The sequence below is a fragment of the Globicephala melas genome, chromosome 6 (assembly GCF_963455315.2).
Source record: "Globicephala melas chromosome 6, mGloMel1.2, whole genome shotgun sequence".
Classification (NCBI taxonomy): domain Eukaryota; kingdom Metazoa; phylum Chordata; class Mammalia; order Artiodactyla; family Delphinidae; genus Globicephala; species Globicephala melas.
In genome coordinates this window covers 107,683,276-107,710,328 of record NC_083319.1, presented here as the reverse complement: position 1 = coordinate 107,710,328, position 27,053 = coordinate 107,683,276, and the positions used below count along the sequence as shown (strand labels likewise).

The 27,053-nt window shown below is 53.4% G+C and overlaps 1 protein-coding gene across 1 annotated transcript; it reads right to left on the bottom strand.

Annotated features, from left to right (window-relative positions):
* Positions 1-5,059: 5,059 nt before the first annotated feature.
* On the bottom strand, positions 5,060-24,625 carry BLK (BLK proto-oncogene, Src family tyrosine kinase). Its single transcript, XM_030879187.2, has 12 exons — positions 24,518-24,625; positions 22,176-22,230; positions 20,613-20,706; positions 19,594-19,692; positions 18,464-18,567; positions 13,743-13,889; positions 13,149-13,301; positions 11,716-11,895; positions 10,513-10,589; positions 7,825-7,975; positions 6,593-6,724; positions 5,060-5,897 (listed from the first exon to the last, which is right to left on the bottom strand). Exons 1-12 carry the CDS (start codon positions 24,623-24,625, stop codon positions 5,692-5,694), a joined length of 1,506 nt encoding a protein of 501 aa, XP_030735047.1. The 3' UTR covers positions 5,060-5,691.
* Between the last annotated feature and the right edge of the window lie 2,428 nt (positions 24,626-27,053).

Below are 27,053 nucleotides of genomic sequence, written 5' to 3'. Positions count from 1 at the left end.
AGCCTCTGCTGCCCACGGGGGCCTGGTGGCCCAGGGGCCAAGCTGATTGGAAAGAGGAGGCAGACGGGCCCTGGGGTGGGCAGGCTGGGCTCCCACACTGACTCCCAGGTGACCCCAGGGAGATGCTGTCCAGCCTGGGCCCTGACGGGGGAGGGGCCGTGCATGTACTGACCTTCTACTGCACGTGTGACCCACACCCGAAACTTTATGCACGTTATCTCAGCTCATCCTCAGCTTCCCTGTGAGCTGGTACGTTTGTGTCCAATTTAAACATGATGGAACTGAGGCCGAGAGGGGTTAAATAATTTGCCAGGGATTCCACAGCCAGTAAGAGGCACAGCCAGGAGGTGAAGCGAACACGGCCTGGTTCCTCCAAAGCCTGTCCTTCCACAGCAGGCTCGGCAAGTGGCCAGGGAGCGAGGCCACAGGGGTCTGGGCCCAGCCCGCGGATGGGTCTGGGGCAGCTCCAGCTCTGTCTCCAGCAAAGCCGTACCTCCCTCACTCTCCCAGGAACTCCCGCAGGAGGAAGCTCTGCACGGAGGCTTGCGTCCCGGATGCCCAAGCTTGGCAGGTGACCTCACCTCTCACAGCCATGGTTTTCTCATCCATGAGGGGCACGGTTTGAAACATCTAGACCAGATTCTTCCTGGAAGAATGGTTAAGAGTGATGAGTCCTCACTCCACCATTTACCAGCTGTGTGGCCTCGGGCCAGTTACTTACCCTCTCTGTGCCCCAGTCTCCTCATGTCTAAAATTAGGATCATAGGATCTACCTCTCTCTTTATACCCAGTAAATGTTGACTGGTCATGAAGGTCTGTTCAGCTCAGAATGTACACGTGGTGTCAAGGTTAGCTCTTTCTTTAATCCAGAAGACTTTATGAGCTCAGCTTGGCTGGCTGTGGGACGCACCGAACAAGCCTATGTCAGTTGTCTGTTTTCCCTGATCTGCCTGCGAGTCATGGTGGCCGCTGCCCGCAGCTCTCTCCTTGTTGCCTCTGCGGCTGGGTGCCCAGAACAGGATGTGTTTCTTCCCTGTGAACATGTTGGGGTGGAGGTCTGAGCACGTGCCCACGGATGCAGACCTGCCTGGGGACGGCTGGTGAGAGCCTTGGGCAAGTAAACCCCGAGGCAGTGCTGGGCAGACTCACCCAGGGGGAAAACAGAAATAGAGTCCTTTCCCCAGAAGAGAGTCCTGCCCGCCCCCCCACCCCAGACCTCCACCCAGCAGGGACCTCTCAGCCAGGCCCACGAAGCCCCCAACACCCAGCCGCAAACAGCAGAACTTCAGAGGCACCAGCCTGAAGAGGCTTGTCACCAGCAAATACAGGGAAAAGAACTCGGGAAACTCAGACATCAAAGAGGACTGAGGTCCTGTGGTGTCCAAAGTCACAGAAACTTGGGTTAATACTATTAAAATGACACTAGCCGCCCCAAACCCATTAGGATGGCTATTATCAAGATATCAAGTGTTGGTGAGAATGTGGAGAAATCAGAACGCTTGTGTGCTGCTGGTGGGAAGGTACAATAGTGCAGTTGCTGTGGAAAACGGTACGGTGGTTCCTGAAAACATTAAAAATAGAACTACTAGATGATCCAGGCTTGGGTCTCAAGAGATATTTGTACACCAGTGTTTATTGCAGCATTAGTCACAAAAGCCAAACGGTGGAAACAACTCGTGTCCATCGACAGATGGATAAACAAAATGCAATATATATAATATACAATGGAATATTACTCTGTCTTAAAAAGGAAGGAAATTCTGACACATGTCACAACTTGGATGAACCTTGAGCCCATTATACTAAGTGAAATAAGCTAGTCACAGAAAGACAAATATTGTATGATTCCACTTACATGAGGTTCGGAGAACAGTCAAATTCAGAGACAGAAAGTAGCATGGGGCTAGCCAGAGGCTGGAATGGGGAGTTAGTGTTTAATGGCAACAGACTTTCAGTTTGGGAAGATGAACAACTTCTGAAGATGGATGGTGGTGAAGGTGGTTCAACAATGTGAATATACTTGACACTTACTGAACTTAAAAAGTGCCGAAGTTGGTCAATTTTATTCTATGTGCATTTTACCACACTTAAAAAAAAACCCAGACAACATGAAGCCTGGGGAAACTCGAGCCTTCCTTTTAAAGTACCTAAAGGAGTTTGTAGTGGACCCCTTTGTAAGATAAATCATTGGAGACAGTTGTATCCTTTGCGTAAATCTGGATTATCGTGTGTGAATTTGCTGAGAGCTGGTCCACTGGTTTTCCAGCTTAGCTTTGGTTCTTCCTTATTCGTAGATGGGAAGTTTATTCACACTAAATATTCTTGTTTTTAAAACTGGTCAGTTACAAGGATACATTGACACCTACTGTGCGTCTTGCACTGGGAAGGTAGAATGGAAGGTACAAAGGAAGAAATAATTATTATATTATGTCTACGTGTCACTATTTGCTATGGGCTGAATTTTGTTTCCCCTAAATTCCTATGTTGAAGTTCTAACTCCCAGGACCTCAGGATGTGGCTGTATTTGGAGACGGACCTTTTAAAGAGGTGATTAAATTAAATGAGGTTATTGGACTGGACCTTAATCCAACACGACTGCTGTCTCTGTAAGAAGAGGAGAGAAGGACCAGACACACACAGAGGGAAGACCACGTGAGGACGAGGACACAGGGAGAAGACGGCCGTCTGTAAGCCAAGGAGAGAGGCCTCAAAAGAAACAACTCTCCTGACACCTTGATCTTGGACTTCCAGCCTCCAGAGCTGTGAGAAAATAAACGTCTGTTGTTGAAGCCCCGCAGGTTGCGTGGTTTGGTACTGCAGCCAAACGCACCAACTCAAAGTCTCTTTAAATCCTGAAAACAGCCCTGCAAGGGAGTCACTGCTCTTCCCTGCCTGGAGAAGGGGAACTCGAGGCTCAGAGGACTTGAGTTACTAACTCAAGGTCACACAGCTGGAAAGTGCTGGGTAAACCCAGGTCCCTGACTTCAACACCCGGGGCCGCTCTTCTCGCAGTTCTGCCCCAAGGGTGGGAGCAGTGTGACGGCAGACAAAGAAAAATCCTAGCAACCAGTAAAGAACAAAACGCTGAGGGGCACAGTTTGAAGCCCACCCTGGGAGACAAAGAGGACAGGGGACACCCAGTTAAGGCGGTTGGAGGTTGTGCATCAGGGTCTTTGAAGGCCTTTCTTTGGGGGCTGTCAAAATAATAAGAGCTTGGGCTTCCCCGGTGGCGCGGTGGTTAGGAATCCGCCTGCCAATGCAGGGGACACGGGTTCAAGCCCTGGTCCGGGAAGATCCCACATGCCACAGAGCAACTGAGCCTGTGCGCCACAACTACTGAGCCTGTGCTCCAGAGCCCGCAAGCCACAACTCCTGAGCCCACATGCCATAACTCCTGAAGCCTGGGCGCCTAGAGCCCCTGCTCTGCAACAAGAGTAGCCACTGCAATGAGAAGCCCTTGCAGTGCAACGAAGAGTAGCCCCCGCTCACCACAACTAGAGAAGGCCCGCGCACAGCAACAAAGACCCAACGCAGCCAGAAAAAAAGAAAAAAAAAAAGAGCTAAAGTGTCTGAGCATTTACCATAAGACAGGCACTGGGATGAACACCCCATGTGTTCTATTTTGTCTAAACCTCAAAACAAGCCTATAACGTAGGAGTTATTAATGTGCCCATTTTCCAGATGAAGAAACTGAGACTCAGGGAAGTCAAGCAAAGTGTCTGAGTTCACACACCCGGGAGAGGAAGAGCTTGAATTTGAACCCAGGTGTATCTGATCCCAAAGGTCTTGCTGTTACTCATTTTACAATAGCACTGCAAATGCCCTGGCTCTGGGGAGGGAGGGAGAAGGGGAAGCACAAAATCCATGAGGGGTCCGAGGCTGGGGCGTACTCCTTACCAGAGCTCTGGTTGGGGGGCAGCAGTCATAGGCTCCACTCTCTCAGGCCTGGGCCCCTTTCCAATACCCTCACACGGACAGCTTGGGGCTGGGAGAATACTACCTCCACAGCCATGAATAGGGGCTGAGGGCAAAGAGTGGGTTCAGATCCAGGGTCCAGCACTGGCCAGCTAAGAGCCTCTGGACAGCCCTGGTGTGTGGAGTCTCTGCCGGTTTCCTCATTTGGGAAAAGAGTTTAGGCATAATAATGGTGAGCCCCCGCCCGCCTCTCCATCCCTCCCGGGGCTGTTTGGGAAAGCACCCTGGAAACAGCAATACTATGCAGATGTCTGTCCTCCTTTGCCAGTGCGGCAGCCCCTCCTTGAGGCTCTCCCAGCCCAGCATCCCCCATTCTCTGCTGCCACAGTCCAGCTGCTCTGCTTGGGGCCACATCCCTATCCTGCTACCAATGAGCTGTGTGACCATGGAAACACCGCGCACGCTCTCTGTTGCTGGTTTCTTTCTCTGTATTCCCACCTCCTTGATTGTCACATGATCAGAGGAGTCGAAACAAGGCAAGTTGTTGGCCAGAGGTCCAGGGGGAGGGAGAGAGGAAATAGGTGGAGCGCAGAAGATGGCAATGAAAGTATTCCGCATGGTAGTATGACGACATGCGATTCTAATTCGTCCAAACCCACAGAATACAAGGCACAGAGTGGATCCCAGCGTAAACCATGGACTGCAGTTAATAATAATGTGTCAGCGTCAGCTCATCAGTTGTAACAAATGTACTGCCACTATTGCAAGATGTTAATTACAGGGGAAATTGGGGGTGGGGCGGGGTGAGCGGTAAATGGGGATTCTCTACACTTTTCATTTCTTTTTCTGTAAACCTAACAGCTCAAAAAAAGGAAAATCTGTTACAAACAAAACAAAAACATGACAAATGGGGAGCCTCCATGAACAGTGAGGAACCCTGGAACCTTCCTTGGTGTTACCAGCCCCGCCTCATCAGTTTAGGCGGCTGGTCCCGGCGCCACCGGAGCCCAGGGCTGCTTCGCCTCCCCGGTGCGCGCACTGTCAGCTCTGCGCTCTGCAGAGCAACGGCCCTCCCACCCGCGACCCCGACTCAGACCTGGAGGCCGAGGATTTCTGAGGTGAGAGCGCCACCTGCTGGTCCTACTCAAGCTGCCCTAAAAGGCAGTGACTGTCGGGTCTGCGTCCTCGTCCTGGGGGGCTGGGGGCTTGACTTTCACCCAGGGCCGTCCGCGAGTCCCTAGCGGCACCACTCATGCAAACACGAAGGTCATGTATGCGATGTCCAGGCTTGTCACCAGGAACGACACGGGAAAGGTCAGATCTCGTGACTTAATTACGGAAAAGTCCCAAAGTGCTCGAGCGCAGTATGGGTCAGGTGGGAGCCCGCGGGACTCAGGTCACCTGCGGTAGACTCCTGGCTTTTGGTGCCAGCACAGGAAGCCTTATATGACATGATGACAAACACTTACGAGTGTGCCGGACACTATTCTGAACACCTTAGCGGGTCATCCTCGTGAAGAAGATACAAGGTAGATACAACTGTGGCTCTTTCCCGTTGTGCCAATGACAAGGCGGAGGCACAGAGAGGCTAAGTAACTCGCCCAGGGGCACACAGCCGGAGAAGGTTCGTGCTGAGATTGGATCCGGAGTCCAAGCCGTGACCCACCTGCCAGGCCGCTCTACCTCTAGTTTGCTCATCTGAGAAATGGGCTTGCCGACCCCTCCCTGCCTTTGCAGCGCATCTGGGGCTGAGGAAGCCGCCAGTTGCACACGGGCCTAGGGCTGCAGCTCGTACTGGCCCTCGGTGGCCGTGTGGAAGTCCTCGAGCACCGACTGCAGGAACTCAAAGGTGGGCCGCTCCTCAGGCCGGCTGCGCCAGCACTCGGCGATGACGCTGCTGTACAGCTCGGGTGGGCACGAGTCTGGGCGCGGCATGCGGTAGCCGCGCCCCAGGTTGCCAATGACTTCGGGGTTGCTCATCCCTGGAGGCGGAGGGGACGCGGCTGAAGGGCGGCAGGGGCCCGCCAGGCACGGACCGCCATCTCCGCCCTCGCAGCCCGGCTGGTGCCACCTTTACGCATCCCACCATTTACTTTCCATTGCTTGGAGAACAGCTGGAAACGAGGCTGTAGATTATCTCAGTGCGGGACAGTTCCTCCTGGGTGGGACCCTACCTCGCTTACCTGTGACTGCGCGGCACACAGGCGATCATCACTCACTGCGCAGGTACTTGGTGAACAGGCCCCAGCCCCTCCCAGAGGCTGCTAAGAGGCCCCAGCCCTCCGGGCCTGAGGCTGCGGGGCTGGGGGTTGACCCTCAAGACGCGGCTTTGTACACAAGGTGAAAGACCAAGGGAGGGGCCACCTGCCCTCTGTTGAGGGCAAGCTAGTTGGAGGAAACCTGAGTTCAGACCCCGACCTTAACTGAATTCCAGGCTTGGGGGCTCACGGACCTCTGCTGGATGAAGGGGACACAGCTCCGTTGCCAAGAGCAACGTTGAGGAAGGGGGTGGAAGCCCCGCCCCCAGAGTGGCACACTTGGGTTTCTGTTTGAACCACTGGGCTCCATTCTGACGTGCAGGTGGGCAACCCCAGGCACTGAGGATGGGACATCTGCCATTGCAGTCACGTCAGGACAGCCCTGAGCAGTAGAGTCGCTGCACGATGCAGCCGCCTACCTGGGTAGGGCACACGCCCGTAAGTGATGATCTCCATGAGGAGGATTCCAAATGACCACACGTCTGCTTTGATGGTGAACACCCCGAAGTGGATGGCCTCTGGGGCAGTCCACTTGATGGGGAACTTGGCCCCTGTGAGACAGCCAAGAGCAGCTCTGTGAGGCCGTGACTGACCGCCCCTGCACGCCCCCCGACGCCCTGCTGTCCCTCCCCTCCACCCTGCCCTGCCTGGTGGAGTTAGGGCGGCTGCGCCAGACACAGATGCATCCCGGGAGTCACTCCGACCCCTAGGACACATGACCAGGAGTGTGCAGACCCCGGGGGTCCGCAGCATGAAAGGACAAAGACCACCCCTGTCACCCGCTCTGGGTCTTTGCCCAGTGGGCTTCATTGGGCAACCAGCACGTGTTTCCATCTGGGATGGAAGAATCCTTTGGCACCTCCCATGAGTCTTGTTTACTAACAGGAACCCATGGCTTGGGAAAGTCATTTAACTTGTCCCTGCATTCATCCTCTCCTGCAAAAGGGAAGTGGTGACACATGACTCATATACCTCCTAGGGTCACAGTGAGGAAGGAATTCAAATCCTGCTGTCCATGAAGCCCACCGGACGGCCCTGCCCTTGATCACCTGCACCTTGCCTGGCTTTATCCCCTGAAGCTCCCTCAGGGAACGAGTCATGTCAATCCTTCTCCCGTATCAACTGAGGAATGTGCTGAGCTAACACTGCTCACTAACTTGCTTGATGAAATGCATTTTGATCCTTTCAAATCCTCTTGTGAAGAGGGTTTTTTGCCAAAGTTTTACAAAGTAAAGTAGAGACCCGTGGAGACCCCAATTCAGGTATTAGGTTTTGCCGCTCATACTTTAGAGCAGTGTTTTCCAAAGTGTGTTCTGTGAACCCCTGGTTCTGTGGGAGGTTCACAGAAGTTACATGGAAAAAGTATTCGGGATTCCAATTAGTTTGGGAGACCCGAGGTGAGGCACAAGTACACTGTTCCTTAGCTGCAGGACTTCTCAGTGCCTTTAATATGCTGCTGTGGGCTGGGAGTCTCCAAGGGAGGGCTGGATGGACTGGGCGGTGTCTCCAAACTTACTCCCTCGCAGAGCTATTCCTCCTGAGGCACCTGTGCTCTACACTTTAGGGAAAGGCTGGACTAGCTGGGGGCAAGGCCAGAATTGCACGACAAGGAGTCCAAAGGGACTTGGGGGAGTTGGGAGGCTCCGCTCACCCTCTTGGGCGGTGTACTCATTGTCGATGATCCGGGCCAAGCCGAAGTCACCGATTTTGCAGCACAACGTCTCAGACACCAGGATGTTGGCCGCCCTCAGGTCCCGGTGGATTGAATTCATCTGCTCGATATACGCCATTCCTTCTGCAATCTGAGGGAATGGGCCCCACGGTGAAGGCCAGCGCCCCTCGGGGAGAAGGACTCCAGCCGCCCTCTGCGTCAGAGCCAGGGGCCCCGCCCTGCTCACCCACCTCTCCTCTCCTTCCAAGGGTCTGCAGGGCAGGAAGGTGGCAGATGGCAGGCAGGAGAAAAGGAAGGAAGGGGCGTGAGAGGAGGGGAAGGCAGGAGGTTGGGCAGAGGGTTTCATTTCCTCAGCAAGTTGCAAGCAGTGGTCCTGGAGCAGGGAGTCCTGGATTGCAATCATTGCTTAAGCTCCTCGGGGGAGGGGGAATCACTGCCCTGACAGGGAACGTGAGGGGATGGGTCTCCAGGGCCCCAGGGTTGCGGCGAGCATTAGGTGAGACCGGTAGGAGGACCTAACCCAGCAGGATCCTGACAGAACGGAGGCAGTGAAAGAAGAGAGTTGTTTCTGTCCCAGGTCACCAGCATTGGGCCAGGAGGAGCTGTTTGTCCTGCTCTTGTGCCGTTTAGCCAAAGAAACGAACTCAGGGTTTATTCACTGCACTCCCAGTGGATGGATGAAGAAACTGAGGCAGAGAATAGAAAGCCAATGTACCTCCTCAAAGCCAGCACTGGAATTGATCCCACTCCTACTTAGGCTTCCATTGCACTGGTTTATTCATTTATTCATTCATTTGTATATTCTATCTTCATATTTATTCCTTCGCTAAGTCATTCCATCATACGTATGTGTTGGTATGGTACTGTGAGGACTATAGGGCTGAATACCAAATATCTTATATCTGGACCGCATTTAGCAGTATTCACCCCATTAACAAATATGTACTGTATTGTATTCATGTATATATGTACTAACGAGCGGTATTAGAAATTTTAAAAAAAGGTCTAGCAGGACCCGGATCTGCTTTCAAGAAGCATCCACCTGGCACGATGCTAGGGGAACACATGACCAAGGTGCTCTCTGCACTTTCTTGTCCAGAAAAATTGAACAGAAGTGACCTTGACCTGGGTCGTGAACGTTGATTAGGATTCTGCCAGCTGAGAAGAGAGGCAAAGGCATCCTGGGCAGAGGGGACAGTCTGGGCAAAGGCTCCCAGATGTGACAGGACAGGGGGGAGCTGCCGTGTGGCTGCAAAGCGGGGCACATGGGCTTGTGGTTGGAGGGGAGCTTGGCATTTCATGCCTTAGAGCAGGAAAAGGAGCGCCCAGGAGGCGGTGAGGGCGTGCGTGTGCGTGTGTGTGTGTGTGTGTGTGCACGCAGTGAGGTGTTAGCATGATCAGAATGTGGTTTAGAAGCTGCTCGCCTGGAAGGTTCTGATTTTCTTGTTTCCTAACCTTCAGACTCTTGACCACACCTACTTATAAACTCAGGTGGCTTTTCGCATCTTTTGCCTCCGGGTGACCCAAGATTTCCCAAAGGATTGACTAAGAGACAGCGGAGAGAGAGAGAGAAGGAAAAGAACGGGGGAAAAAAAGAGTGGGCAGGCTGATCGCTGCGCTGTGCTTTGAAACCGGTCACCAGCGTTAATTTTCCGAGATCACCTCACCAGCCTGTTGGACCCGGCCTGTGCTCACCTCGGTGCAGAGAAGAGGGGTGGTGACCTCAGTGCCTGTCCTGATATTAACAGCAGATAACGGTAGAGGAGAAGGTAGATGCGGGAGGGTGCCTCTCTGCAGCAGGGTGTGTGTGTGTGTGTGTGTGTATGTGTGTGTGTGTGTGTGTGTGTGTGTGTGTGTGTGTGTGTGTGTGTGTGTGTCTCACGGGCTGACCACAGACCAGAGCTTTTCTGCTGAGAGTTCCAGTTTTAACCTGGAGCCACCAGATGTGCTTTGCTGCCGGTTAGAACCCTCAGCTAAAATCCCCAGGGAGGAAGGATCCCTCCCCTTCCTTTTGCTCTTTACCTCACGCCGTCTGAGTCTACAGAAGGCATTTGTGGGCACCGTCTGAGGACAGGCGAGGTCACCACAAAACACGGGCCTACCGTGTGGCATGGAATTCGTGGGAACTCTCTGGGTCTCCCACACCATCCTTTCCTCCTTCTCGTCCTTAGCAATAGAACCCACCTCGCTCCTTCATGGCTGCCCAGGATAAAGACTACATTTCCCAGGTTCCCTTGCAGTAGGTGTTGGCTGGTGACCGCTGGCCAGGGGGCTGGGAGAGCAAGGGTAGTGGGTGACTTTGGGGACGTGTCTCTAAAGGGAGGGAGGTGGGCTTCCCCCACCCGCCGCCCCCCTACTTCTTCTTGCTGGCTGAGGAGGACAAGATGCTAAAGTGTGAGCAGTCTCCCTCGGTGGGAAGACGACCTGCTAAGACCTGGAGGGTGGAAGAAACCTGGGTCCCTGCTCTGAGGAGTGGCCCCGCTGCCCGCCCCAGGCTGCCCACCTCTGGTGTTTACACATTTAAGCCATGATGACTTTGGGCTCTCTGTCCTTCACAGCCCAGCCTAAATCTAATGGACACAACCTCTAACTAGTTGATATTGTTAAGCCATGGGGACGGAGGAGAGGGTCTGGGGACCTGGCCCGCTGCACTCGGTTCTCACAAACCTGGGCCGACATGTCGATCAGCCTTGGGAGGGACAATCGGCTACCTTCATCCGTCTTCAGGAAATCCAGCAAGCAGCCTGAGGAAAGAGAAGTTGCAGCTGCATTTGTGCAGTGACCCAACCCTGGCTGGGCCGGCCTCTCAGGGTATGGGCTGTTCCCCACCTGCGGCAGGAAGTGGGTGGCACCGGATCTCTAGTGCCCAGAGACAAACCCACCCACAGCTGCAGGTGCCTCTGCTCTACAGAAACTCCCATCTCAGTCCTCACAGCGCCCAGGAGGTGCTGATCTGCTACCAGCTGCTCGGAGGATGTTAGATCTCGGCCAAGTTCAGGGTCATGCAGCCAGGGAACCGGAGCGGAACATGCTCATTCCCTGCACCACATTCCAAAGCATCTTCTTGCCCCCTTCTCCGTTTGTTGGCAGAGATTCTTCCTCCGAGGACCAAGGGCACAAGAAAGCACCAGAACGGAGAGACCCGTCTCCTGGGTTGGTGCAGGGAACAAACGCAGCTCCCCTTTGGCGTCTAAGAGTTGGGGGATGCTCACCACAGGGGTGGCTAAGAGGTGAGCTGGGGAGTCAGGTGCTCAGCGTGGGCCCCTTCATGACGACCTTTCAGGAACTATATTAGCAGAGCACGTTAGGATCTGACCAGAATCAGTGTGCGGTCAGGGCCACAGGAGGGGTGAGAAGGAGCCCCTGTCCCGGGAGAGCGTGGCCACACCATGGACCTCAGAGGCCATCTCGCCCAACCTCTCTTTTCATCCATGTTGTAAAACGCTCATAGGGTTGTAAAACGTTCTCTGGACTAGAACCGTCTCTGGACACCCAGCCTACTGTTCTTTGGACTTTGCCTCGCTCTGTCCTCCCCAGGGGGCATCAAGCAGTGCCAGGCACAGAAGGCACGCTCCAAAAATGCCGGTTCAAGGGCTCCTGCACCGAGGACACCGCTCTGTGAGGACCACTTATCCGTCTTGTTCTCATCATCCTTCCCTCCGCCCCCCACGCACACGGCACTCCCTAGATCTGAACGATGTTGGCTAACCGATCCAGCCCGTGGCTCAGGGATCTCCTGCCGAGGTCCCCTGGCCAGGCAAGCCCATGGCAGCAGATCAGCCTCAGCCTTCTCGGGCCCCCAAGCCTGGACTCCCACCCTCAAGCCTCCCTGCCTCTGTCTGAAGGATGCAGTCCCGGGCAGGGCACCACCTCTGGCCATGTACTCGGTCACGATGTAGATGGGCTCCTTGGTGACCACGGCGTAGAGACGGACCAGCCTCTCGTGCTGGAGAGTTTTCATCAGGTTGGCCTCACCCAGGAAGGCCTCCGGAGACATGGTTCCCTCCTTCAAGGTCTTGATGGCCACCTTGATGTTGTTTTTGTAATAACCTGAGCCCCAGGGACGGAGAATGAGGAGGACATTCAGAAGACCCAGAGGCTATGGGAGGTGACCCCTTAACCAAAATCGATATAAGCTTCCAGGAGCCATCCCTGTTCTATAGATGGGGCACTGAGGCCACAGCCGCCCCCGCCCCGCCGCCGGAAGTGGTCCTGGGCTAGAATGACAGCTCCTGAGACGGACGGATGTGCCTGCTTACCTTGCGGGATGCCAGCTTGTCCCAGTCTCCCCTGCCAGATGGGAGCGCCAGGCAGTGGAGGAACTTACCCGGCCTGGGAGGGGGGCCCATTTCACCTCCTTGCCCCTACACCCGGGTCTGGGGTGCATCTCTTGTCCTTCAAGTAGCCTGCCTCCTACCACTACGTAATGAGTCTCTTCTACCACTTGATAGCTTCAGCGTGGCAGGGAGTATCACAGCCCACGACAAAAGCATAGAGAACGCAGAGGGGGCCTGGAGACCCCTTCCCCCTTTCTGCGCCCTGTGATGTTTCCCTTACAGCGCCGGCACCTGCACACACCCACCCCCACCATGAGGTCCCCATCCACACTGAAGGGAGAAGGTGAGTCATGACTCAGACTTGCAACAATCCAGGTGGAGCTCCTGCCAGGGGCGCCTCAGGCATCAGTCCTGGGTGCCAGAGGACTGCGGGGGCGGGGAGGGGGGCAGCAGGATCCCACCGTGAAATCATGCCCATAGACATGGACCTTTCCGGGGATAAACTAAAGCACCTTGTGTTCTGAGAGTGCCCATGCTGAGCAGAGGAGCGACCGTCAACTGTCATTGAAGGTGAGGCCACAGGAGTCCAGAAGTTAAGGGACTGGCTAGTCTCACAGCTGCAAGTGGTGGCTTTGGTCTGTCACCACAGTCTTGGGGCCCCTGGTTCACTGCTCACCACGGTTAACACGCGTTGCTGCTCTATGAGTTAGCAAGGCGTTCCAGGTCACACACAAATCAATGGCAAAGGCAGCTCTGGGCAGCAAAGAACCAAGGAGGGACTGGGCTGAGAGGGTGGGAGAGTTGGATTCTACTCCTGCTTCACCATCATGTGCGGAACAGCTGAAGGCAAGTCACTTTAGTGTCCTATGCCTCCATCACCTCATCTGTAAAATGGGTATATAGCCGCAGTCCCTTCCCCCTCATAAGCCTTTATGGGAAGCACGATGCCCTGTGCAAATCCCGAGACTTCTGTGCTTCGGGATGCAGGACAGGGAGAGAGCGGCTCCCGGCATGACACATACTCACCCATCCAGACTTCGCCAAACTGCCCAGACCCAAGTTTCCTGACCAGCTTGAGGGACTGCCGGGGGATTTCCCATTCATCCTGGGCCCAGGGGTTCCGGAGAGCCAGGCTCACACAGGGTTGGGTCAGCCTCTGGCACAAACCATCCCCCTTCTCTGCATTAGGAAAGAAGAGGTGGGGCTGGAGCCAGACTGGTCTCATTCTCATGGGAGCCACATCACTCCCAGCTGTGTCCCTGCCCCCTATTGCTCGCCCTACCCCACCCCTACCCGTCGTGTGCACACCACACACACACAGCTCTCTGCATTCGTTTTGCACTAAGCAAGGAATGTTATCACTGTCTTGCTGTCTCTAAGGCTGAAAATACTCGTTACTCCCCAAGTGCTCACAGCCAGTAGAGGGGATGAGGGACACAGAATGTGAATCATTATGTCGACAGTTGTCAACTCCTTAGGTCCAGCCTTGGGATAATCCTCTACCCCTCCACCAAGATGGTACCAGTAGTTCACACCGTCCTGAGATCTTAGTGATAGGGAGATACAAGGGCTCCCCTGTTACAAGCCCCCCACGCACCCTCATCAGACGCCCCCTCTTACTAGAATAGTGCTGCACCAGAGCCTGCAGGGTGGGGAAGGTGTTTCGGGGGGAGATGTAATAGCCGCCTTCATCCAGAGAGCGGATCTTATAGTGTTTGATCACCTCCCCCTGGGTGGTCACATCCTTCACAGACAGAGAAAAGGCACCTGGAGGGTTAATAAAGACACATACATGAGAAGCAAGGCATAGAGGGAAACCCAGGACTGGGATTTGGGCTTCATTTCAATACCCTGGAAAAAAGTTCCCCAAATTCTGCTCTCCATTTTGACCACTTCCATCAAAAGTTATCTTTTCCTTCATCTCACCCTCCACCCTCCTGGAAGCCTTTCCTCTCAGCTCCATCTGACTCTGTCCTTGACGTTCCTCCCCAAAATCTCCCAAAACTCAGCCAGAGAATCCCAGAGCTCTGGAGCAGGCAGGATGTTCTCTTAGCAATCAGGCTGTCCCCCAACTTGGGCCCTGGGGCTTGCGGACCCTTTGCCATGGGATATTGAGAAATATAGAGTTGTTGGAGGGACTAAGAGACTGACTCATTCATTCATTCATTCCAGCTGAAAGGTTGACCCTACCCCACATGCAATACTAAATTACAACCCCAAGCACTCCTGTCCATGGGGGAGAACATAAGACACTCCCCAGGGGTTCTGTTCAAATCCATACACACAACTAGGCATTCTGTCTTCTAGGTGAACGTAGCAGATGGCAAGCGTTAAGAGCAATTTAGGTGGCAAGAGTTTTCAGCTGAAAAACATTCCACGAACTTGATGGTTTTTATAAAGCGCCTCTCTCCAGCTCTCTGGGCACCACACTCCTCCACTCTTATTTGGAAGATGAGGAAGCTGAGGCCCAGAAGGGGGATGTCGCTTTGCACCAGGGTCCTCCGCTGGCTAGCAGCAGGCTTGGGGGCTCCCGTGCCCTTTCTAAGGGCTCGCCTACCTCGAGCAGTACCAGCCCTCCCCGCCAGGTGTCAGGCTTGGACACCTCTTGTCCTGGGTGTGGGCGCTTGATTTTGCTTTGCGGTGTTTGTCTTTACGCGTCTTTCCTCCCCCATCAGCCCATCAGCCCATCTCAAATCTCTTCTCCCCTAACCCTTGGCCATTGCGCCTCTCTTATTGCCCACCTGCAAAAGGATGCGGAGAAGCCTTGCGCCCCGCGGCGCGCCCTGCCTCCGCCACAGCCCGCTCCACGCGCCCGACCCCAGCCCAGCCCGCACGCGGCAAACTGTGGCCCCGACTTCGCCCCGGGTGGGTGCAACGTGCCCCGGTATCTCAGGAACCAGAGAGTGGCTCTAGTGAGTCCATTCATCCGCGCATCACCCTAGTGAGGAAGGGAGCTGTTCTCCCCGTTCCCTCCGCTGCACCCTGCTTGTGAATCCTCTAGATTAGCCAAGGAGACCGGGCTCTCCTCCAGCAGGGCTGCAGAAGCTCGGATTTAGGGCCTCTCTTGTGTGGGCTCCTCCTAGGGACTGTCCCGAATATCTATTTACAATCTGGCATTCCTTCCTCTTAAAGGGGACGTCAATCCTTGCGGTTCACAAAATCTGGATCCCCTTGTCCTGTCTCCACGCTGCGTGTGGGCTGCGCTGGGCATAGGCAAGGCTGGGCTCCCAGAGATTGAGATTTCTTAACACTGTAAGGACCACCTGCCCTTGAACTGGGAAACTAGTCAGTCCTCACACAGATACCAATTAAACGAAGCTTGAGAAGCTAAGGGATGTCCTGGAGGCCTCTCAGGGCTAGAACTCGCTCCCTGGCTTCTGGGGGCAGTGTTCCTTCCCCATCTCCCATCCTCTGTCTGTGGCCTCCAGATGCTTTGGAGCTCGGTGGAGTGTGCGCATGTGTATGCAGGGACGTGTATATGTGCGTGGGGTCCTGAAGCCTCAGCTCCATCTGGCCAATCCCAGCCTGGACTAGCTGGGGAGGGGGGCAAGGACAGGAGGAGACACCCGCCACCCTTAGAGACCCCTTCCTCCTTCACACTGAGGCTGGGGACACCCTTTCCCTCCAGGGGGTCCCTTAGCAATAGGCAACAATTAAAACATCATTTCCGGGTGAAATGACGTGATGTCTGGGATTTGCTTCAAAGTAAGAGTGGTGGGTGGCGATATACACAAAACGAGATTAGCTGGGTTGATTATTGTTGAAGCTGGGTGTTGGGTACAGGGGCTCCATTATACTATTCGCTTTACTTCCATATGCATTTGAAATATTCTACAGCAAACAAAACACTTATGTCATCTCTAATGATTCCCATATTGTTTCTTGGACATAGGTGCCCTGCTATTCAGATGGAGTAGTGGCAATATCCTAATATGTATGTGTATATAATTTAATGCATCCATCGGCGCATATCCGGAAATTCTGCACAGAGCTCCCCAACGCACCATTGCATCCCTCCACCTCCCCCACCTCGTTCTGACCCTTTGAGGGGCAGTGAGCTGTGGGGGCTCCCCTGAGCCTCCAGTGGGTTGTAAGCAGCTCTCTTTGTCCAGCTTTTGCTGCTTTCGTGTTTCCACTCACTGCAGTTCTCAAGCCATGGATGGAGCTGAAGCGTAAGCCAGCGGGCGGGGGAGGGGGTGGTGCTCCCACCAGGAAAGCCCTGTCCTTTCTCTTTGCCCCAACACAGGGGGCCAGGCTCACAGCCCGGCCACCCTCTCTCCCCTTCACCTCTGATGTCGCTGCTGCCACCTCCTCTCCTGTAACAGGTCCCTCTGTGCAGTGTCCTGATAACAAAGGCTTTCTTCGCCCTGCTTGGGAAACTCCCCTCCATCCACCCAGGTTAGGCCAGTTGGACACGTTTTAGAGCTTGTGAAGATTTTTGGTGCCCCTCAGATGATCTGGGCCCTGACGCTTCTTCACTGTTGGTCTTGAATGAGTCACTTCTTCCCTCAGGGAGTCAGTTTTCTCATCTTTCAAATAGGGGTATTGGCCCAGTACCTCAAAGATGGAAGACTAGTGGCAAACGTGTACCAGGAAGCATATATAACAAGGTTCATAGCAGCACGGTCATAACAGCCCCAAACCGGAAACAACCCCAAGTCCACCAACGTTAGCGTGGAGAAATAGCAATAACTTATGGAATATTCATATACTAGATTCCGTATAGCAGTCAAAGTGAACTGTTGCTATCCTCAACAACACGAGTGAGTCTGTTATGGGCTGAATTGTGTCCCCCCCTCTCCCCACAAATTCCTGTGCTGAAGTCCTAACCCCCAGTACATCAGAATGTGACTATCTTTGGAAATAGGGTCTTTAAAGAGGTGATTACATTAAAATGAGGTCATTGGGGTGGGCCCTGACCCAATATGACTGGTGTCCTTATAAGAAGAGGGCATGAGGACACAGACGCACACAGAGGGACAACCATGTGAGGACACAGGGAGAAGACGGCCGTCTACAAGCCAGGGAGAGAGGCCTCAGGAGAAATCAACCCTGCTGACACCTTGATCTCAGATTTCTAGCCTCCAGAACTGTGGGAAAACACATTTCTGTTGTTTAAGTCCCCCAGTCCCTGGTACTTTGCTTCAGAAGGCCTGGCACACGAATACAGAATCTTACAGTGTTGAGTAAAAGGAACAGGACACACACAAAAACTAAAATACTATGATTCCATTTGTATAAAGGTGAGAAACAGACAAAACATGGGTGGTAAAACTATAAAGAAAGATAAGGAAGGATTTCCATCCAAGTCAGGACAGTGGTGGCTTCTCTGGCGGGCGGGGAGGTGAATCAGAAAGGGGCACCGGTGGGGCAGGGAGAGGGGCTCTGGGTGTCTGGAATGTTCTTGCTCTTGTGGTCACACAGGTGTTTACTTAGCATGACTCTATAATTATGCACTCATTTATAATTTATGCAATTTTTAGATGTGTTTGGGTTTGTTTTTTTTTTTTTTTTTTTTTTTGCGGTACGCGGTCCTCTCACTGCTGTGGCCTCTCCCGTTGCGAAGCACAGGCTCCAGACGCGCAGGCTCAGCGGCCATGGCTCACGGGCCCAGCCGCTCCGCGGCATGTGGGATCTTCCCGGAACGGGGCACAAACCCGTCTCCCCTGCATCGGCAGGCGGACTCTCAACCACTGCGCCACCAGGGAAGCCCTTTAGATGTGTTTTATACTTTACAGCAGAAAGAACTTTGAGGAGGAAAGACAGAGAGAAAACTAAAGACAGAGAAAGAGAAAACCCAGTGGCCTGAGGGTGGTGGCAGAAACGTTCTGCTCGGTCAGTGGGTTTGAATCTGTGAGTCCACCAGATCTCAGTGATCACTGCCCCGTCCTTGTATATCACAAACTTATACCTCACAGGCTCTTGGAAGTGTCTTGAGTCACAGCCTCTAGCTGAGATTATCTCTAAGGATTCTTTCAGCTCCCAAATCCTTTGATTCCAGACGTGGCCCTGGGTCACACCCCCTCTTCTGCCCCCGCCAGCCTCAGCACCCCTGCTGACCGAGGCAGTGCGAGACCAGCCCGAGATGGGAGCCGCTCTCGTGCTGGGCACATTTCCAGCGGGGCCCTGGGAGAACTGTCCATGTGTACAGCCTCACGCTCAGTTACCGGATACCCATGGGCTGTCCTGGCTGGCCTGATGTGGGAGGGACCCCCGGGGTGGACGCCGCCAGGTTCTCCTGCCTAGCACCCCACACACTGGCCCCCTCCCAACTCCCAGAAGCAAGGCTGCAGGTGGGGCTCCCGGGCTGCACAGGGAGGGAAGCGGAGGCCCAGGCTTACCTTTGCTGGTTTCGCTCTCTCTAATTAGAAAGGAGCCGGCCTTATTGATTGGAGCCAGAAGCTGCCTCTCGGCATCTCTCCGGCAAATTGATCTAAAGAACCACCTGGAAAAGAAAAGCACGAAGGCAGACGGACCTCAGAGAGTGGCCACACTCCCGGGGATACTGTCACCCAAGTCCCTTCCCTCCAGAGATGAAATGTATTCCTGTTGCCAGCTTAACCCTGAGCTGAGCCCCTCACATTTTGATACATGAAACACCACTCGGTCCCCTTCCCTGCTGTCAGCGATGGACTTGGTGTTTTCTTGAAATAAAAGGAGAGCAGTATTTGGTGCCCTTTGTTAATTTTGCTCTGGGAGAATGCACCTGACACCTTCCCTCACAGCCCACCCTCCTTGGGGTTGGGTCTCTAGTGCCCCTTGAGCACAGGCTGGTCAGGGTGGACGTGCCCGCCCCACACTGGTCCAGGGACAGGCACAGGGCCCGGCGTGCTGGGCAAGGAGCCCTCCTGGGGGCAAGCATCGCTGGACGGGAACACTAGACGAGGCGGCAGAGCCGTGCCAGCTCGTGAGTTTGACAGACTCTGAGCTCCTTCAGGGCAGGGGTCACGTCATAATGGGTTTTGCATCCTCTCCGGTCCTGGGCAGAGCTGGGGCTCTGGCTCTGTTTGCTCAGGGCACTAACGCTCGAGGCCCTGGCTGGTGCCGTGTGCAGGTGGGTTATGAGAATGCTGGGGCGGAGCTGTCCCCTAAGGCCCCCATCCTGTGAGTCCACCGAGGTGCAAGCCCTGAGTCCTGTCCTGGAGGCAGGGGAGGAGGGTGGCTGATCAAGGTGGTAGGACATGGGGTCGTCTCTACCAGGTTAGCCGGGAAATGGGCAGCTCCCATTTTACAGATGGGAAGGGTGAGATGGGCTCCCTGAGTGACACCCTCAGTGTCACACAGAGATTTCAACGTTGCTGGGACATTAGACAAGCCTTTCCCAGAGGCACCAAGTCCCCACCCCTCTCCTGCCCCTTCTGTGCCGGGTTCACACCCTGCTCTGCTATTTAGCTACTTTCTGGCTCTGCCCTGCACAGACTAGAAGCCCCCAGCACACGCCTCTGCTCTGAGGGGCCGTCTGTCCACCTACTTTTCCACTTCCAGGGTCTCTATTCGGGTCACAAAGTTGCTGGGCACGTAGCCTTCTCTTCCTGTGATGAGAGACTTGGCCAACCACCAGTCTCCAGCTCTAGGTGGGAAAGAAAAACAAAACAGGTGGCGGCTCCCACGAGGCTCTCTGGGCAGCTCACAGCCCACAGCATCTCACCCCTGGGAGGCAGAGGATTCGAGAGGCAGGTGGTCGGGCAGAGGGAGGGAACTGGGGCCAGGGGCTCAGTGATGCGGGGTGTCCAGGTCATTCCAACTTGCCAGCATCCGATGGGCCCGAGATGCTCCTGGCCCAGGGGAGGAAAGGGAACAACGCAGCCTCCGGGGGAGGTTTGTCTCCGTAGCCTGATCCACCCACGAGGGCCCCAGTCCTCTGGTGAGCCGCCTTCCTCTCGATTAATGGGACAAGTTTAGGGTTTGGGGAGTGAGGTTGGACTGGACGGGAAAGACAGAAACAAGGAGGGCTGCGGAGGAGAGGACCAACCGAAGCCCACAGATGGTCAAAAGGTCAGGGCCTTCACACTTTATCTCAGAACATCGAGAAATAAAGGAGTCCTCAGCCTCCACAGGACAAGCCTGACGTGCGACAGGGTGGCTTTAGAGCAGTTTCTGAGAAGAAACTCTGGATAAACTAAAGCTGAATTCACAGGTAGGGTCTCAGGCGAGATCTTGTCTGGCAAGGGAGACAAATCGGGACACAACAGACTCCAGTCCAGAGCGGTGACGGAGCAGCCAGGCAAGCGTTGTGGGCATCCGGAGGGCTTCATAGAGGAGGTGACGTTAAAGGTGGGTTTTGAAGGAAGAGTAGGGTTTTGACAGCAGAGCAGGAGGTAGTGAATACGAACCCCTACTGAGTGACTGGGCTGGGCTGGGCTGGGCTGGGGGGCAGGGCACTGGAGAAGATATTCTGGAGGCAGCTGTGCAGGGCGGTGGGTTGGGGGAAAGGTAGGTGGGTGGGGGGTGGGGTCCTGCAGTCACAGGGATGGTGTCCGGGACACTTACTCCTTCAGGATCTGCAGCTTCTCCCCCTTCAGCATCTGCAGGTCCCGGTCGTTCACGGCTTTGTAGTCATACAGGGCCACCACGAAGTGCTCCTCTAGGGTGAACAGGGAAGAGATGGTCACTGCTTGGGCTGCTAGAGCGATGGTAGGGGCTGGAAAAATCCTGAAGATCTAGGGAGATCAGCTGTGTGGACCTGAGGGACGCAGACCCACGTCTGGGAACCATCCCTTATCACTTCGGAGGCCATGACCCTCCCCTCTCTTCCCCTTCTCCCCCTGCCCTCCCTGCCTCTGTTCCAAGGGGAGTAGTGGTCTCGGAACACAGCAGCTGTAACTTTGACCTGTAACGGTACCCAGGGCCCTGTCACAGCGCTCTGGCTGGCAGTACCCAGACGAGCTGCTGGTCCCTGCAACGCAGCGGGCTCCGGAGCGTGGCCTATCGTCTTTCCAATGACCACGGCTTTTCTGCACAGCCCTGGGGAGCGAAGACCCCCCCGCCCCGAAAAAGGTCACCTGGAGACCACTTAGCGTCCCCAGCTTTGTCACCAGAGTGTGGCTGTTCCCCTCCCCTCGGCGGGAAGGGGGGCTGGAATAGATGACAGAGGCCGCCTCCGGTTCTGAGAGTCAAGGTCTTGTGCCAGAGGCAGTTGGTTTTACTTCCTTCTCCTGGACTTCCTTCCTGGAGATGCGAAGCCCCCGGCAGGAAGTAAGGATCTCCCCTGATGGTAATTAACCGTGATCCTCAGCACGGGTAAGAAACACCAGGCACCAGGTGAGGCCACTAACTGGGCTGCAGCTCTTGACTGACAGACTCTGAGCTCCTTCGCGGAGGGGCCCCATCGTAATGAGTTTTGCGCCCTCCGCGGTCCTGGGGCAGAGCCGGGCTCTGGGTTGTTTGTTCAGTGCAGTCGTGCGAGTGCTCTAATGCCTGAGGCCTCCCGGTGCTGGATGCAGGTGGGTTATGAAGATGCTGGGGCAGAGCTCTCCCGGAAGCCCCATCCTGTGAGCCCCCTGCCCCGGCCTGAACCCCCGAGGTCATTCATTATGTCACCTCCAGAGTCCGGCCCATCAGAGTGGAAGTGGAGACCAGGGGTGGTTAGAAGGCCGGCAGGGGGCCTTTGAAAGTGGACTGGGAAACTAGATATGGGAAACTCCATATGGAACAGAGCAAGGGCTGGGACGCAGAGCCATCGGCCTTCGCCCTTGGAGGTTGAGAGCTAGAATTTTTGAAAGCCTGGGTTTGACGATGCTGTTTGTATTTGCTGTAACTCTTTTGGTGCTTGTTCGTAGTTTGTAAAGTCTTTAAAAAAAAAAAAAAAGCCCACCCAGGCTCAGGTACACTAAATGAGCTGGGGCTTGGCTCCTGGAGGGACACCCCCCAAGGGCAGGTGAAGCCTAGGGCACCTCACTCAGCCTCCCCCCAGGCCTCCTCCTCTCCGACCCTCGAGGGCCCATCTTCCCCAGGAAGCCACTCCCACCTCGGCCCCTGTTCCAACTGCACGAAGCCGGGGGCCCAGAGGACGTGGCCAGGGGAGCCTCAGCTGCCGAAGCAGCCCCTTCTTACCTTGGTCCGGGTGGCTGGTGTCAGGAGGGGGCGGAGCCAGGTGGTTAAACACGACCTAGAGCGGAAATGCACCGTGCTCTGTGTTAGGTCACGCCCCGAGGCCTGGGCAGGGCAGGAGGGGTGAGACTGCTGCGTGCCAGCTGGAGGGTCTGGGGGAGCCTCTCTGCTGGCCCAGGAGGCTGCACAGGTAAATTCTACACGTGCTGCCTCAAGCCCCAGGTGCCAGTGCCACGTCCCACAAGCCGGGACCGCCTGCCCAACCACACACGTGGCTGGAGGAGGGGTACATGGGGATGCCCCAACTTCGTAAGAGGCAGCTGTGGAACTGTGGGAGGAAGCCGTATCACCCAGGTTAAAGTCCTGGTTCTTCTTTAAAAGAGAAATTGCAAAAGAGTATTTGCTCTCAAGGGAAATTATTTTAAAAGCATATTTCCCTCAAACTCAACAGATGTATTCCCAGGTATGTACCCTGTAGAGAAACCTTTGCACCGGAAGGCTCCCAGAAAAAAAATTAAAAAAAATAAACATCGTTGAAGTGTGGAAATCACCCTTTGACCAAAAAGACGAATAGACAAACTGGAGCGAGTCATGCAACGAAACCCGGGGCAAGTTCGTGGCTACAGCCCCAGGCATCCCCGTGGATAAAACCCACAAACGTAACAGAGATCCAAAACCCATGTCTCGGACGAATACGTGCTGTCTGATTCAAATGATTTAAAGTTCACAACGGGTAAAATCAAACTGAAGAGTGTTTAGAAACACATACATATGTGATCACACCGAAAAAGCGAAGCTAAGGAATGATACACACTCTCAGGAGAGTGGGGCCCGGGGTGACGAGGATAGACTGGGGGCAGCAGACAGTCTCAACCGGTCACCTTCTACTTCTGAAGATGACGGAGCTGTGCTGGCTCTTCATTCTGTTCTTTGTTCAAGACATATGCGTTACAAATTTTTTTTTTTTTTGGCCACGCAGCATGTGGGATTCCCCCACCAGGGATCGAACCCGTGCCCCCTGCATTGGGAGCATGGAGTCTTAACCACTGGGGCCGCCAGGGAAGTCTCCAAATATTCTTTTTGTATTCCATATTTATTGAAAACAATTTTGAAGTAGGATTTTGCAAAATGGCATGTATAGCGTGGTTCCATTGACAATATAAACATGTAATATAAATAACCCACAGAAAAGGGGTCTGGAGGCAGGAGCTCTGAAGTGCTAACTCCAGGTATCATTGGGCAGTGGAATAATGAGTATTTACGATTTTTTCCATAATTAATAGATATGATGTGACTTTTAAAAAAGTTTAAAACCTTCCAGGCTCTACTACTTATTAGCATATAACGAACACAGTCGAAGTCGGCGTTTTCCCAGTCGATCATTCATTCATTCAACAAACATTTCATTGCTGCCTGCCAAGCCCTGCACTAAATTGGGACACGGATAGATAAGATTCCTCTAAGAAACAGGATTGGCAATTCCCCCTCCCCTCCCCCATCAGGTCACTGTCAGAATAAAGCAATGGCCAGTCGAATGTGCTGGTGAGGGTTGGGGGACCCAGGCATGACTCCCAACTGATCCAAACCAAAAGGGGGTAGGTGGCCGGGCGGGGGAGACACAAACATCATCATCTAAAAGTGCCTCTTTGGGAATGCTACCGTCAAAGGGTGCCAACCGTTTTGTGAACAGACCAGAACTGCATGACAGGCTCCATGAGAACTTGAGGGCCTGCTGTGGAGGAGAGGGCCCCTCCAGTCCTAGGCTGCCTTATCCCAGGACGGCAAGCTGCTTGGAATACCAGCAGCAGTGCCACGAAAGGGACAATGACCATCAGGAGCTTCTGGGCAGGGGGTGGGGGCAGCAGATGTTGCTAAATGCCCCAGACCCCCCCTCGCCCCACCCTTTGTTCAAGTTGACATTTTTGATTTCCTTTCCTCTTCAAGGCTGCCCGTGTGCATTCAAAACTGGCTAAGGATTACCGGGAGCCCCCTAGGCCCGGCCCTGTGCCTTGCACACCTGCATATGGTCACGTCCCCATCAGAAAGGCATTCTTACTGTACCCATTTTACAGATGCGGACACTGAGGCACAGAGGAGTTAAGTAACCTCCCTGGAAGCACACCGCCCGTAGATTTAAGCTCGGCAATCCGGCTGCTAAGCTTGGTACTATGCCACCACTGCGACGTGGGCCGTGGTGGCAGTGGGAGGGGTCTACTTGTTGGTGCCCCGCGTTGTCTAGAGATGGTGCTGGTGCTGGCTGGAGACGAGCAGCAGCCCCCGAGCCGCGCGGGGGAGCTCCGTGCGCCCCTCTCCCACCCCTCCAGCTGCGCACAGCAGTCACTCACCAGGGGCGGCAGTGGTGGGGCCTCTTTGCCCTGGGTGCTGGCCTTCACGGGGCTCCATCTGCCCTTCCCCTTCTCCTTGACCTGCCTTTTGCTGCTCACCACTCCCATCCTGTTGGAGAGCACACAGCAGATTGGCCATGTGAGTAGGTTTTCAGAGCCTCTGTGCACAAGAGCGTCCCCAAACCCCTTCTGGTTGCCGATTAGAAAGGTGGGGAAGCAGGGGGGCAGAGAAGGTCAAAGTCAGAACATGGGGTCAGGAGGGGATTGGGTGGGCTAAGCTTGCCTCCATCTCTTTTCCCAGAGCAGGAAGAAGTGGCCCAGAGAGGAGAGACTCCTGGGTTTAGGACACAGAGATGGTCTGGCCTGAGGAAACTGCCAGAAACCGCCAGGGTGGATCCCAGGCCCCTGGGGGTAGGAGCCTTGCCGTCTAGAAAGAGGCTGACCAATGTGTCTGGTGGTCTGGGTTTCAGTCTTCACTTGGGAAAGTCACATTCCCTCTCCTGGCCCACGTTAGAACATTCTGAGGTTCTTTCCAGCTCAGATTTTCAGGTGAGATGCTGTAATTTAGGTCACAAAGATAGTACAGGCATCTAATGCCAACTTTTCAACAATATCGGGGAATCTTCTTGACAGGTGAGTGAAATACGATCAAGATTTTTCTTGGGTAAAGAATCTTCAAACGACAGATGTGGGAAAGACCCCGGGGACCACAGCCAAGAGCATCGCCACTTCACCACCACCCGCATTCCAGGGCCGGCTGTTCAAGGAGAGCTTACTCTTGACCAAGAACTTCACCTATCTTGTATCATCCTTTCAAGTCTCTAAAATAAGTGCAAGTAGGAGGTCTGAGATGTTAAGCAGCTGGTTCCCGGTCAAAGAGTTAAGCAATGCAGAGCCAACCGTGGAGCCCTGGCGGACACTAGACCACCACACTTACCCACATTTTGGATAACAGATTATGGGGTTGTACTAGGAAGCGCTGCTGACTTTTATCAGGGGACTATTTAATATCTATTTATATGATAATTTTCTTCTTTAATCTGTTGATGTAATGAGTTATGTTGATCAATTTTCTGCTACTGAAACATCCTTGCATTCTGGAATAAAAGCTATTTGGGGGCTTCCCTGGTGGCGCAGTGGCTGAGAGTCCGCCTGCCGATGCAGGGGACATGGGTTCGTGCCCCGGTCCGGGAAGATCCCACATGCCGCGGAGCGGCTGGGCGCGTGAGCCATGGCCGCTGAGCCTGCGCGTCCGGAGCCTGTGCTCCGCAACGGGAGAGGCCACGACAGGGAGAGGCCCGTGTACCGCGAAAAAACAAAAACAAACAAACAAAAAGCTATTTGGTTACAGTGCCTTAGTCTTTTGGATACACGGATGGGTCCTATTTGCTAATATTTTATTTTGAATGAAAATCTATATTCCTGAGCATGATTGGTCTATAAGGAATTAACCTTAAGATGATTCTGGCTTCATAACATACCGGGGATCTCTTCGTCTTTGTTCCTATGATCTTGAATCGTTTAATAACATTGGGGTTATCTGTTCTTTAAAGACTACATGGAACTCAGCTGGTAAGTCATCTGTTCCTGGGACCCTTTTCATAGTAGATCTCTAAATAAATTTCCAGTTTCTTCCACAGGAATTTGTTGCCACTTTTCCTCCTTCTTGCACCACTTTGATAATTTATATGATTTATAGGACATCTTTGATTTCCTCTCCATTTCCAATTTACCATGAAGTTTTAAATCGTATTGTTTTGTAATTATTTTCATCTCTTCTCTTTCTTGATTATGACTTATTTGTTGTTCTCAATATAAATTAAATGTACTTTCAATAATTACAATTTTTAATTGGATAACATTATCTGAAGGTTTCTATGACCAAATAAAGTCCTACCCTAGCTTTAAAATTATGAAAAAGGAGAGTAAAATCAAACCTGCCTGAAAGTGGAATGGGAATAGACATATCATCAGTGACGCATAATAATTAGAATGCAAACAGATTCCAGTACGTATGGAAACTGCATATATGAAAACAGTGGCATTTTAATTCAGTGGAGAACTGAGGGTTTATTTTAATAAAAGGTATTGGGGAAATAGCTATCTACCTAGAACAAAATACAATTGGATGCCAATCTCACACCATATTAAAAAAATAAATTCCAGGTGTATTGAAAAAATATATTAAAAATTAAACAATTTTAATTGGAAGAAAATTTAGGAGACCATACATATGACGCAGAGCTTGGAGATAACAATTGACAAAGATGGAATAGCTGGAAGCTGAGAGAGGACAAAAAGACATGTTCATAACAAAAGGACAGATTCATAAATGTTAAAGGTACTACACAGTAAAAGAAACCATCATGAAGATAAGCAATAGATTGGGGAAAAGATTTGCAAAGCATATGGCAAACAAATGTCCACTTATACGCAGAGGTCATGAAATTTGGCCAGAAGTATGCGTTTAGCATATAATCTACTCGATAGAAAAATGAGTAAAAATTATAAATAGACAATCCATCCAAAACAAATC